We start from the raw sequence: 14,532 nt of genomic DNA on the forward strand, positions 1-14,532 counted from the left end.
GTTAACTTTTAGAATCACTGGGAAGGTGAACTAGGGGATTCACATGCTATTCTAAGAGTTAATTTCCTGAGCAGGTATCATGTGCCAAAACCATACTGGGTACTTTGTGTCTATTATCTAATTTAATGTTCACAAAGACTCTGTAAGTGGCATTACAACCCATCCCTGTATCACAGATGAGGAAACTGAGTGCCAGGCAGGCTATGCAACCTGCCCAAGGCCACACAAGAAGCAAGAGGGGCAAGATTCAAACCCAGGTCTGTGTGACTCCAGAGTCCATGTATAATGCTATGCCTGTCTGGGTTCTTGAAGCAGCTGTGGTTTCATGTGATGTCAGCCTGGCTTTTCTCATCTGTCCTCTGGCCTGGGGCCTGAGCACTGGTCAGCACCACCCGCCATCCAGTGAGCCTCTTTTTTGGTTCATCTTGACATTTTGATGAATGCTGGCTGCTTGCCAGGACTGTGCTGGGCTGTGTGCAGGACTGAGGCTCCAGGTCCGCCCTCCAGAAGTTTCCTCACTGGTTGGGAGGGAAAATGGTTGCAGAAATGACCATCATACCAGGTGCTCCAGCAGCCAGACAGTGGGCTGTGAGGTCCATCAGAGGGAGCAGTCTTAGTCAGGAATAGCAATCAGGGAGGGTTGCTTGGAGGAGGCAGATTTTGAGATAAACCCGTAGATGCTGGGTAGACCCTGACTTCCCACCCACAGGGTGAAAAGTATCTCAGATGACATGGAGGCCATGGCATCCCAGGTGCAGAGAGGAGTGGGGAAAGCCATGGAGCCCATCCACACAGGCTCACGGTACCCCCAGAGGAAAGCCAGAAAGGGGGTTAGGAGTCGGAGAGCTTTGAATGGGTAGGTTTAGGGAAAGTGGGCTGTGCTGTGCTCTGGGAAGATGGTTCTGGCTGGATGGGAGGGGATTGGGGGCAAGGAGAGGGTATCAGGGCCCAGGAGATCAGCCAGGGAGCTATGGCCTCCAGGACCAGGGTGCTGTGGGGAGGCGCTCCTGCCTAACTGGAGTTGGGTCCGGCAGGGGAAGGGCTGAAGGCAGGTCTCAGGGAGGGGGCTCTGCTGACTCAGGCTCAGGAGGAGGCCACCTGTGCCTCCCCTTCAGGTGCCCCAGCGCCAGGCTGGGGGGAGGCAGGGCAATGTGACACAGAGGAGGTGGCGAGTGGCATTTGATTTATTCCTTTATTCCTCATTCCTGGTTAGTTACCGAGGTCCTTGGAGACGGGAGTTTTTTCCTCAGTCCTGTGCTTATAACCTGTGGCAGCAAGTCTCTGTCCTTCTTTCTCCTTATACGGCCAGGGAAAGGGACTTGGGGAGTTCTGCCCAGGGTGACACGGAGCTGGCTCAGGACACAGTTTGGGAACCAGGACTTTGAAGCTGTTTGTTGACTCAAATAGTCTCTCTATCTCCAAGCAATGTTCTGTTGCCACCTGCGGTTGCGCCAAGACCATGGTGAATTGGGAAAGGGCAGAGCAGACCCCAGAGCCAGAAGGCACTGAGACAACATCTAGCCCAGTCTTCCTTTCACAAGCGGGGAAACTGAGGATGAGAGAAGGGATGGGACTAGCCTGAGGCCACAGGCCAGGTTAGTGGCAGAGCTCGGTTGGAGCTGCAGTATCCTGGCTGCACTGATGGATGGATGGGAGAGACCCTGTGGGCCCCGAGGGAGCCTGCAGGCCCGGCCCAGGCCAAGCAGGCCATCTCCACACACGGCTTCTGTGCTGCTCTCACCAAACTCTCCAAACTCCCCACAGAGCTGCTCTTCCCCAGGACCCCCAGGGCACCAGGGACCCTGCTCCCCAGGCCAGACAAGGCCTGGGGTGAGTCCCACAAATGAGAATATGTATAATGTCTGGGGTAGTGGCCAGATTCCCCACTTTTTATTCCAATATTTGACAGTGAGGATGTGCTTAATATTTTGAAGAGAAGTTAAAGTAGATGGATTGTGCTGTCTTGTTTTCCCAGATTGGATGATTTGTGTCTGGCTTTTTTTACTCAACGTTGTGATTGTATCAGTTTTTTGTAGCTGTGTAACAAATTATCCCCAAATATAGCAACTTAAACAGCCTCAGAATCCTGGCATAAAACAATAAACGTGTATTAACTCACCATTTCTGAGGGGCAGGAATCCAGGAGCAGTGTGGCTGGCTGACTTCGCCCAGAGTGCATGATCTGAAGTGGAGAAACTGCTTCCACCATGGCTCCCTCACAGCGTGGGCAGGAGACCTCAGCACCTTACCTTGTGCACCCCGCCTAGGGCTGTTGGAGTGTCCTCACAATATGGCAGCTAACTTCTCCCAGAGTGAGTGAGCCAAGTCAGAGAAAAAAGAAAGCCTCAGATGCCTTTTATGACCCAGCCTCGGAAGTTACACAAAGTCATTTCCACCATATTCTGTTTATTAAAAGTGAGTCAGAAAGCACAACCCACACTCAAGGGGAGAGAAATCAGACACCACTTTTTGGAGGGGGGAGGATCAAAGAATTTTGCAGATATTAAGTCATCATAGTAAGAATTATCTATATTATTTTGTGTCACAGGAGTTGACCAGAAAGACCTCTGTAACTGAGAGGTGACAGCATGCTGGCAGCCCTCACGGCCCTCCCTCGCTCTCGGCGCCTCCTCGGCCTTGGCGCCCACTCTAGCCGCGCTTGTGGAGCCCTTCAGCCCGCCGCTGCACTGTGGGAGCCCCCTTCTGGGCTGGGCAAGGCCAGAGCCGGCTCCCTCAGCTTGCGGGGAGGTGTGGAGGGAGAGGCGCCTGCGGGAACCCGGGCTGCGCGCGGCGCTTGCGGGCCAGCGCGTGTTCCGGGTGGGCGTGCTCTCGGCGGGCCCCGCACTCGGAGCGGCCGGCCGACCCCGCCGGCTCCGGGCAGTGAGGGGCTTAGCACCTGGGCCAGCAGCTGCTGTTCTCGACCTCTCGCCGGGCCTTAGCTGCCTCCCCACGGGGCAGGGCTCGGGACCTGCAGCCCGCCATGCCTGAGCTTCCCCCACGCCGTGGGCTCCTGCAAGGCCCGAACCTCCCCGACAAGCGCCGCCCCCTGCTCCACGGCGCCCAGTCCCATCAACCACCCAAGGGCTGAGGAGTGCGGGCGCACGGCGCGGGACTGGCAGGCAGCTCCACCTGTGGCCCCAGTGCAGGATCCACTGGGTGAAGCCAGCTGGGCTCCTGAGTCTGGTGGGGACTTGGAGAATCTTTATGTTGTCTGGCTAAGGGATGGCAAATCCACCAATCAGCACTCTGTATCTAGCTCAAGGTTTGTAAACACACCAATCAGCACCCTGTGTCTAGCTCAGGGTTTGCAAATGCACCAATTGACACCTGTATCTAGCTACTCTGGTGGGGACATGGAGAACTTTTGTGTCCACACTCTGTATCTAGCTAATCTAGTGGGGAGGTGGAGAATTTTTGTGTCTAGCTCAGGGATTGTAAACGCACCAGTCAGCACCCTGTCAAAACAGACCAACCGGCTCTCTGTAAAATGGACCAATCAGCAGGATACGGGTGGGGCCAGATAAGAGAATAAAAGCAGGCTGCCGGATCCCGCAGTGGCAACCCGCTCAGGTCCACTTCCGCACTGTGGAAACTTTGTTCTTTGGCTCTTTGCCATAAGTCTTGCCACTGCTCACTCTTTGGGTCCACACTGCTTTTATGAGTTGTAACACTCACCGCGAAGGTCTGCAGCTTCACTCCTGAAGCCATGGAGACCACGAACCCACCGGGAGGAACAAACAACTCCAGAGGCTCCGCCTTAAGAGCTGTAACACTCACCGCGAAGGCCTGCAGCTTCACTCCTGATCCAGGAGACCACAAACCCACCAGAAGGAAGAAACTCCTAACACATCCGAACATCAGAAGGAACAAACTCCGGACACACCGCCTTTAAGAACTATAACACTCACCTCGAGGGTCCGCGGCTTCATTCTTGCAGTCAGTGAGACCAAGAACCCACCAATTCCGGACACATAACTAGCAAAGCTACCTCAGGATGGAGCAGGTATCTCAAAGGGGGAGGAGTTCCTATCCTGGGGGTGTGTAAACAGCTGGGAGATGGAGGGAATTTTAATGTCAATTAGGGTCTGGGACTCTGGAGTTGGATAACCTAATTCCCAGGCCTCCTTTCTGTTGTGTTTTGAAGTATTCCCAGTTGTCCATATCATCTGGGAATGGACAGAATTGGCCCCGTCAAATGTCCAAAGTGAGATTCTTGATGTTCCTGTTGCGTCTGACCAGAAAGGGAGCCTCAGAGCCACCGGCTCCAGGATACACCTTGTAACACCTAAGGTGTTGGTTGGTAATTTTGTTCAAGAGCAAATCTGATCTCTTTCTTATCCGATGGGTAATGCTCTGACATGGTAAATGTGTGAGGACACACAGCTGTCACACACTGCTGAAGGGCATGCCGACTTTTACATCCTTTTGGCAGAGCAGTCTCAATTTTAATTTGAAAGCGCCTATCTTTCAACCTAGCAGTTTTGATTTCCGTAGGAAGCCTGAGTAATACCCCCTCCCTCCCCTGCCACTGCCACGTTGTTCGTAACACGAAAAAACGGAAGTAACCTAAATATCCATCTACACCAGGGCATCCTGTGAAGCCAATAGAAGGAATAAGGTCATTCTCTACTTACTGACTCTGAAAGAACTCCGCAAAATATTAAATGAAAAAGGTGGGCTAGGCATGACAGCTCATGCCTGTAATCCCAGCACTTTGGGAGGCCAAGGAGGGAGCTCACTAGAGACCAGGAGTTCAAGACCAGCCTGGTCAACATAGCAAGACCCCATCTCTGTAAAAAAAAAAAAAAAGTAAAGGAAATTAGCCAGACATGGTGGCACGTGCCTGTAGTCCTAGCTACTTGGGAGGCTGAGCAGGAGGATCACTTGAGCCCAGGAGTCAGAAGCTATAGTGAGCTATGATTGCACTGCTTTGTGCTGCTGCACTCTAGCCTGGGCAACAGAGTGAGACACAGTCTCCAAAAAAATAAATAAAAATTAAAATAAAATGAAAAAGGCAAGTTGCAGAACAGTAAGTATAGTATGAATTCATTTAAACAAGAAACAAGTACCACAAAACAAAACAAATCCCTGTACATTTCTGTCATATACTTCATGCATAGAAACACAACTCATTGGCCATGGTGGTTACTTTTTTTTTTCTTTTTTGAGATGGAGTCTTGCTCTGTTGCCCAGGCTGGAGTGCAGTGGCACGATCTCGGCTCACTGCAAGCTCCGCCTCCCAGGTTCACGCCATTCTCCTGCCTCAGCCTCCCGAGTAGCTGGGACTACAGGTGCCTGCCACCACGTCCAGCTAATTTTTTTGTGTGTTTTTTAGTAGAGACAGGGTTTCACCATGTTAGCCAGGATGGTCTCGATCTCCTGACCTTGTGATCCACCCACCTCGGCCTCCCAAAGTGCTGGGATTACAGGCGTGAGCCACCGCGCCCAGCCCATGGTGGTTACTTCTGTGGAAGGGGGTGGGACTGGGAATAAATCGGGTGAGGGAGACTCTTTCCTTTTACTCAATCTGTGTTAATATCATATGAATTGTTAATAATGTGGTTATATTTATTCACAAGTGGTTTTTTACTTCTCAAGCAAATCTGAAGGAGTACGAGAGTTCTTTCCCAACCATCCTGTCCCTGGCTCTGCTGCCCAGAGACTGTTGCCAGTCCGGGCATGACCAACCCCTTGGTCTCTCCCCCTTTACACACTTTCAGGCACAGGCAGCTCACTACCTTACCAGGCAGTTCCTCAGCGTGTGGACACTTCTAATGGTCAGAGGCATTCCTCCATGCTGAGCCAAACACCATCTGCCTGTAGTTCCTCTTGTCAGTCCTACTTCTGCCTTCTGGTCATTCTCAGAGGCACTTAAGTGAGGTGGAAACCAGCACAGACTCTAGAGCTCGCTGCCTGTATTCAAATCCTGGTCCTGCAACTGACCCATGCTAGGATTTGGGAAAAATTTCTTAATACTTCTGTGCTTCAATTTTTCTTGCCTATAAAATGAAAATAATGAGGATGGGCATAGTGGCTCATGCCTATAATTCCAGCACTTTGGGAGGCTGAGGTGGGTGGATCACTTGAGGTCAGGAGTTCAAGACCAGCCTGGCCAACATGGTAAAACCCCATCTCTACTAAAAATACAAAAATTAGCTGGGCGTGGTGGTGCTACTCAGGAGGCTGAGGCAGGAGCATCGCTTGAACCCAGAAGGCAGAGGTTGCAGCGAGCCAAGATCGTGCTATGCACTCCAGTCTGGGCGACAGAGCAAGACTCCATCTCAAAAAATAACATAAAATAAAATAAAATGAAAATAACGATAGTAGTATTCCTTAGATTGACAGGAAAAATTCCTTAGATTGATAGGAAAAAATGAATTAGCTTTTGTAAAATGTTTATGACATTGTTTAGCATGCAGTAATCACTAAATAAGTTACTTGAAAAATAAGTCAGAGAACTGGTTTTTAGTCGTGGCTCCCCAGCCACTGGTTCTCTCTTCTATAAAATGAATGAGTCCTTTTAGTCTCAGGGTCCCCGGAGTCAGAGAAAGATGCAGGTATGAAGCTTCTTTGACATCTCTTTTTTTGGAGACAGAGTCTCACTCTGTCACCAGGCTGGAGTACAGTGGCATGATCTCAGCTCACTGCAAACTCCGCCTCCCTGGTTCAAGCAATTCTCCTGCCTCAGCTTCCCAAGTAACTGGGACTACAGGCGCGCTCCACCATGCCCAGATAATTTTTGTATTTTTAGTAGAGATGGGGTTTACCATGTTGGCCAGGATGGTCTCGATCTCCTGACCTCGTGATCCGCCCGCCTCGGCCTCCCAAAGTGCTGGGATTAGAGGCGTGAGCCACCGTGCCCGGCCGAAGCTTCTTTGACATCTTAAGGCTTACTGTAAGATGTATGCACGTGTTCTATTTTACTCCTTAATGTAAAAAGAATGGGTTTGCTCTGAGATGAACACTCCTGGAAGATCATGATTATCTAATGGAATCCTGTACCTTGTCGCACATGCCCAGACACATCTGTATGTATCCAGGGTACTGGACACTAATGTGAGAACTGGGCCTAGAGGAACCTGGGGCAGTCCTTTCAGCCCCAGGTCAAGGTCAAGCCTTGGCTCTGTCATGAATAAGCCGAGGGAGCATGGTCCAACTTCCATCTACACATGGATTCAGTATACTCATCTCTAAGATGGAGAAGCTGGCTCCTGCCTGCCCTGCTCACCTCCCAGGGATGTAGACAGTTCGAATGGGGGCAATGCATGTCAAGGGGCTTTGTACTCTGCACAAAGCATCAGCTTTGCAGAGGCAGTCCTCGAAGTCCCTGGTAGCCCCTTCACTCAGGGGAGACCAGTACTATCTGAGACTAGCCCATCCTGAGTTTTAGCAGGGCATTTGCAGCAAGAGACCTCAAGGAGAGGCCAGGGTTCCTGCTAACTGGGGAGGGTGGGTGGAGGAGCTGCCAGTTCCTTCTTGGGGCCTCAGATGGTTGCTGTGCCATCTCCAGGCCAAAACGGCCAGATTCCAGGGCTGTGCTGAGTCCTCCGAGGACCGACCTGACCTCTTCCCAGCATTCTCAGGAGCCTTGCCAGAGGGGCTGGTGGAATTTCACCAGTGTCCCTCTGCCTGCCGTGGCCAGCTTTCTGAGCCCAGTCTGAACCCAGATGAGCTCTGGTGAACTCAGAATACCTGGAGGGAGTTCTCAATCAAGAGTCTCAGCTGCAATTCGTGCTTGTCCATTTGGATGCTGGGCTGACGTCCCCTCTATCCCTCCCAAGCATGTTCCTGTTTCCTCCATTCAATTCAATTCTGCACACTTCAACCGAGAGAAACTGGGTACTATGTCCTACCCGGGAGCTCATGGCCTACAGCAGCACTGTTCAATAGAACTTCCTGTGATGATGGAACTGTGCCATATCTGCATTAACCAACATGGTAGTCTCCAGCCAGTGGCTATTTGTTTGTTGGTTTTTGTAGTGACGAGTTTTCTCTATGTTGCCTGCCCAGGTTGGTCTCAAACTCCTGGTCTCAAGCGATCCTCCTGCCTCAGCTTCCCAGAGTGCTGGGATTATAGGTGTGAGCCACTGTGCCCGGCCACCAGTGGCTATCAAGCACTAGAAATGTGGCTAATAGGACTGAGGAAATGAACTATACATCATTTTCATTTTAATTATTTAGATGTATAGAGCAACATGTGGCTAGTAGCTACTGTAGCTACTGTATTGGACAATACAGTTCTAATTGGTGAGACAGCTATAGAGGCAGGTGACCCAAGTAAGGCAGATGGACTCTGCTAGGTGTAGGGAGGGACATCCAATGTGCACTTGAGTGTGGAATGGGGAGAGATCATTTCCTGGGGTCAGGATCAGGAAAAGCCTCTTGGGGAGGGGGAATTTGCAGTGCATATTAAGGCAATAGAGATATACTTACAGGGAGGCTAAAAGCATTCCACATGGAGGCACATGAGCTTTTTGGAGTAGACCTCTGTCTGCACCACGTACCATTATCAGACTGCCAGAGATAAACAGGCCGAGTAAGGAAGGAGAGAGAGAAGGAGAGAGAGAAGGAAAGCAAAGAGTCATTTGTGAGGGCCTTGAGTGCCAGGCTGAGGAGGTGGGGCTGTGTCCTGTTGGCTTAGTGAGGGAATGAGCTGAGATCATGCAAGTGGGGCACAAGGCAGGGCCTGGGACACAGTAAACAGCAGCAGTTCTTGGCACTGGGGAGCCATTAGAGGTGGTTGTGTATTTCTGTTTGGTTTCTATTTCTGGTTTTTAAATTGTTATTACTAAACTTTTAAAATTTGGGGATAATTGCAGACTAGTATGCAGTTGTAAGAAATAATACAGAGGAGCCGAGTGCAGTGGCTCACACCTGTAATCCCAGCACTTTGGGAGGCCGAGACGGGTGGATCACTTGAAGCCGAGTTCGAGATCAGCCTGGCCAACATAGTGAAATCCCATCTCTACTAAAAACACAAAAAATTAGCTGAGTGTGGTGGCACATGCTTGTAGTCCCAGCTACTTGGGAGGCTGAGGCAGGAGCATCACTTGAACCTGGGAGGCAGAGGCTGCAGTGAGCCGAGATTGCACCACTACACTCCAGCCTGGGCAACAGAGTGAGACTCTGTCTCAGAAAAGAAAGAAAGAGAGGAAGGAAGGAGGGAAGGAAGGGAGGGAGGGAGGGAACAGAGAGATCCCTTGTACTCTATGCAGTTTAGGTGGGAACTGTAGTTTTGTATCACAGCAAGGATAGTAACATTTATAAGGTCAAGATACAAAATATTTCCATCACAGGGATCTCTCATATTCCCCTTTTGTAACCAAGTTCACTTGTCTCTTCCTCCTGCCTCCTTAACCCCAGGCAACCACTAACCTGTTTTCCATTTTAATATTTTGTCATTTAAAGAATGTTATATATATAATGTTATCTAAATGAAAATCATATATTATGTAACCATTTTGGACTGGCTTTTTTTTTTTCACTTGGCATAATTCTATGGAGATTCATCCAAGTTGTTGCATGTACCAATCGTTTGCTCTTTTTCACTGGTGAGTAATATTCCATGGTGTGGATGTACCAGGGTTTGTTTGACCACTCACCTGTTGAAGGACGTCTGGGTTGTTTCCAGGTTTGTCTATTACATATAAAGCTGCTATAAACATTCATGTACAGATTTTATGTAAACATATGTTTTAATTTCTCTGGGATAAATACCCAGGAGTCCAATTGCATTTTAAAAAACTCAACTCTTGTGCACAGTGTGCCATTTTCTAGACCCACCAGTAGTTTATGAGTGAGCCAGTTTCTCTACGTTCTCACCAACGTTTGGTGTTGTTGCTAATTTTTATTTTAGAGATTTTGATAGATATGTAGTGATATCTCATTGTGATTTTGATTTGCATTTCTGTGATAGGTCATGATGTTGAACATCTTGTCATGTGATTATCTGCAATATGTACATCCTCTTCAGTGAATGTCTTTTCATAACCTTTCCCCATTTTCTAATTGTTTTTTTTTTTTACCGTGGAGTTTTTTTCTAATTAACACGTACTTCACACGCCACACAATTCATCCTTTTAAAATTCAGTGGATTTTGATGTATTCATAAGGCTCTGCAACCATCACCACTATCTAATTCTAGAAAATTTTTATCACTCAAAAAAGAAACTCTGTACCCATTAGCTCTCATTCTGCTTTCATCCCCTCCCCCAGCCCCTGGCAACCACTAACCTCCTTTCCATTGCTATGGATTTGCCTCATCTAGACATTTCATATCAATGGAATCATACAATATATGGCCTTTGTGTCTGGCTTCTTTCATTTAGCATAATGTTTTCCAGGGTCATTCGTGTTGTATAATAGCACATATCAGAACTTTATTCCCTTTCTGACTGAATAATACTCCACTGTAAGGATCTACCACGTGTGTATCCATTCATCAGATGATGGACATTTGGGTTGTTTCTTCTTTTGGCTATTCTGAATAATGCTGTTATGAGCATTCGTGAACAAGTTTTTTGTGTGGACTTATGTTTTTATTTATTTTCCACCCAAGAGTGGAATTGCTGGGTCATATGGTAGCTCTATGTTTAACTTTTTCAGGAACTGACAAACTGTCTTTCAAAGCAGCTGCACCATTTTATATTCCCACCAGCAATGTATGAGGGTGCCACTTTCTCCACATTCTTGTCAACACTTGTTACTGTCTGTCTTTTCTATTATAGTCATCTTGGTGTGTGTGAAGTGGAATCTCATTGTGGTTTGATTTGCATTTTCTGAATTATTAATGATGAGCACTTTTTCATATATTTATTTGCCATTTTTATCTTTACAGAAGTGTCTATTCAAATCCCTTGCTCATTTATAAATTTTGTTTTTACTGTTGAGTTCTAATAGTTCTTTATATATTCATATTTAAATCCTATATCTACCAAATATTTTTACAAATATCAATACAAAATATTTTTCCCATTCTTTGTGTTGTCTTTTCACTTTCTTGTGTCTGTTGAAGCACAAAAGTTTTAAATTTTGATGAAGTGTAACATCTATTTTTTCTTTTGTTGTTTGTGCTTTAGGTGTTACATCTAAAAAACCATTGCCGAGGTTACAAAAAAGTTACTCCTATGTTTTCATCATAGTTTCATAGTTTTAGCACTTACATTTAGGCCTCTGATCTATTTTGAGTTAATTTTTATGTATTGTGTGTAGTGTCTAAATTCATTCTTTTGCATGTGGATATCTAGTTGTCTCATCACCATTTCTTGAGAAGATAATTTTTCCTCATTGAATTGTCTTGATGTTCTTTTTGAGAAGAAATTGTCTATAGATGTATGGGTTTATTTCTGGACTCTCGATTCTATTCCATTCATCTATATATCCACCTTATGCCAGTACCACAACGTCTTAATTACTGTAGCTTTGTAGCAATTTTGAAATCAGGAAATGTGAGTTCTCCAACTTTGTCCCTCTTTTTCAAGATTGTTTTGGCTATTCTGGGTTCCTTTCATTTTCATGTGAGTTTTAGGATCAGCTTGTCTATTTCTGGAAAAAAAAAGGCAGCTGGAGTTTTGATAAGGATGGCATTGATTCTTTTAATCAATTTGGTAATATTGCAATATTAACAATATTAAGTCTTCTGATCCATGAAGACTTAAGATCCATGGGATGTTTTTTATATTTATTTAGGTCTTATTTAATGTATTTCAGTGTTGTTTTGTAGTTTTCAATATATAAGTCTTTACTTCTTTTGTTAGAAATAAATATAACAAAAGAAGTTAGAATTAGTATTTTATTCTTTTTGGCCAAGCGCAGTGGCTCACGCCTATGATCCCAGAACTTTGGCCAAGGCAGGTGGATCACCTGAGTTCAGGAGTTTGAAAGCAGCCTGGCGAACATGGCAAAACCCTGTCTCTACTAAAAATACAAAAATTAGCCACATATGGTGGCATGCGCCTGTAATCCCAGCTACTCAGGAGGCTGAGGCAGGAGAATTGCTTGAACCCAGGAGGCAGAGGTTGTGGTGAGCCAAGATTGCACCACTGCACTCCAGCCTGAACAACAAGAGTGAGACTCTGTCTCAAAAAAAAGAAGAAGAATTAATATTTTTAATATTATTATAAATTGAATTATTCTCTCAGGTTCATTTTCAGATTGCTTTATTGCTAGTGTATAGAAGTACAACTGATTTTTGTGTATTGATCTTATATTCTGTAATTTTGCCAAACTCACTAATTTTTTTTTTTTTTTTTGAGACAGAGTCTCATTCTGTTGCCAGGCTGGAGTGCAGTGGCGCGATCTCTGCTCACTGCAACCTCTGCCTCCCGGGTTCTCCTGCCTCAGCCTCCCGAGTATCTGGGACTACAGGTGTGCGCCACCATGCCCAGCTACTTTTTGTATTTTTTTTTTTTTTAGTAGAGACAGTGTTTCACCACGTTGGCCAGGATAGTCTCGATTTCTTGACCTCGTGATCCACCTGCCTCGGCCTCCCAAAGTGCTGGGATTACAGGCGTGAGCCACTGTGCCTGGCCGGAACTCACTAATTTTGTGTAGGAGTGTGTGTGTATTCCTTAGAATTTTCTATATACAACATTATATCATCTGCAAATACAGATAGTTTTACTTTGTCCTTTGCAGTCTGGAAGCATTTTATTTATTTTTCTTGCTTAATTATCCTGTCTAGACCCCCCAGTAAAATGTTGGTGAGAGCAAACATCCTTATCTTGTTCCTAATCTTGGAGGGAAAGCTTTCAGTCTTTAACTATTAAGTATGATGTTAGCTTTCTGTCTTTTACATCCTGTTTAAGATTATGTTTTATTATTTTATTATATATGGTAATAGAAAATCCAAACAATACAATAAGATATAAAGAAGGAAACAAAAACTTTCTCCCCAAATCCCACCATTATCAATATACTTAAAAGTTTTTTCTCTGCATTATGTATATATATGGAAAATATAGACAACTTTACATACAAATCGTCTATTTTGTGACCAGGGTTTTTTTTCTTTTTTTTTCTTTCCATTCAATATTGGTTCATGGCCATCTTTACATGCTACGGCCAAGGATTTGCACCATCATTTTAGAGCTGCCCACATTCTATTTAGTATGGTTGAACTATCATTTATCTAAGCAACTCTCTATGAATTCTTTTTTTTTCAATTTTTATTTATTTTTTGTTTTTTGGAGACAGAGTCTCGCTCTGTCGCCTGGGCTGGAGGGCAGTGGCACAATTTCGGCTCGCTGCAAACTCTGCCTCCCGGGTTCAAGCCATTCTCCTGCCTCAGCCTCCCAAGTAGCTGGGACTACAGGTGCCTGCCATCACACCTGGCTATTTTTTTTGTATTTTTAGTAGAGACAGGGTTTCACCATGTTGCCCAGGGTGGTCTCGAACTCCTTAGCTCAGGCAAACTGCCCACCTCCGCCTCCCAAAGTGCTAGGATAACAGGCATGAGCCACCACGCCTGGCCTCTTAAGAAATTGTTTCCCTTTTCCTGCCACTATTATAACTGAGACTGTGATGAACATCCTCATCATATCCTTCCCAACATTGTTGGGTCTTTCTGGTTTTTTTTTTCTGATTTTTTTTTCTTTATATCTTTGTCAGATGATCACTATAGATTTGGGGGCAGGGAACTATTAATAATATGATCAGAATTGGGCTTCAGAAAGCTAACTTTGGCATTGTCAACTTACCATGTGATCTTGGGAAAACCCTTTTTCCTTCTCTGGGCCTCAATTTTTTCATTTATAATTTGAAGAGACTAAATTACTGGTTGTCAGACTTAGGTGCATACTGAAATCTCCTGGGAAGTTTTTAAAAACACAGCCATCAGAGTCCCACTCCCCAGAGATTCTGATTCAGGTAGTATGGGGTATAGCCCGGACAGCAGGGTTTTAAAAGTCTCCTTAGGACTAGATGATTGAATGTCCTCCTTCAAATACTCTTCTGTCGTGGAGCTCTTACTTGGGCACCTGCTCAGAGAGAGGCTGTTGTAAAGCAGTGAAAAGATCTGTTCTTGGCATCCAGCAGACCGGAATTTGAATCCCAGCTCATTTGCTCCTGGCCATGTGACCTTTCAACTTCTCTAAACTTCCATTTCCCTACTCTTGGAGAGGAGGCTAAAATCCCCTCCCACTGCTCAAGAGTTTCTGTAGGTAGAGGTGGTTTAGGCACTGTACACATGGAATGAGTGGTGATTTTATTTTTTATTTTTTATTTTTTCTTGACTAAAGAGCCAGCCCCTGGGCAGCAAAGTGGAAATGGAGATTGTGAGCATGTTGGAAAAAAACGCAACACTTCTCAAATTCGGCTACCACTTTACCCAGCAAGGACCCCGGCTTCGGGCATCCAACGCAATGATGAACAACAATGACCTTGGTGAGTAGAAATATGCCTCCTGCCCTGCCCGCAGTCCTGTTATTCCCTCCACCTGTGCTGGGGATGTCAGGGAAAATTCTGTAGATGCCTCTCCGAGTCTTCTTGAGCCTTGATTTTCACATTGATCGTGTCTTCCTTGTTTTCTGTGTT

At 46.1% G+C, this 14,532-nt stretch overlaps 1 protein-coding gene across 2 annotated transcripts in view; it reads left to right on the plus strand.

The window, feature by feature from the left end:
- The window catches only part of TMOD1 (tropomodulin 1), a 95,871-nt gene that overhangs the window by 71,651 nt on the left and 9,688 nt on the right, over nucleotides 1-14,532 (plus strand). For both annotated transcript variants that reach the window (XM_055350025.2, XM_031014874.3), the window contains exon 9: nucleotides 14,238-14,382. In XM_055350025.2, the coding sequence (XP_055206000.1) occupies nucleotides 14,238-14,382 (145 nt within the window). The remainder of the gene's footprint in view (nucleotides 1-14,237; nucleotides 14,383-14,532) is intronic.

Source organism: Gorilla gorilla, chromosome 13 (assembly GCF_029281585.2).
Source record: "Gorilla gorilla gorilla isolate KB3781 chromosome 13, NHGRI_mGorGor1-v2.1_pri, whole genome shotgun sequence".
In the NCBI taxonomy this organism is placed as follows: domain Eukaryota; kingdom Metazoa; phylum Chordata; class Mammalia; order Primates; family Hominidae; genus Gorilla; species Gorilla gorilla.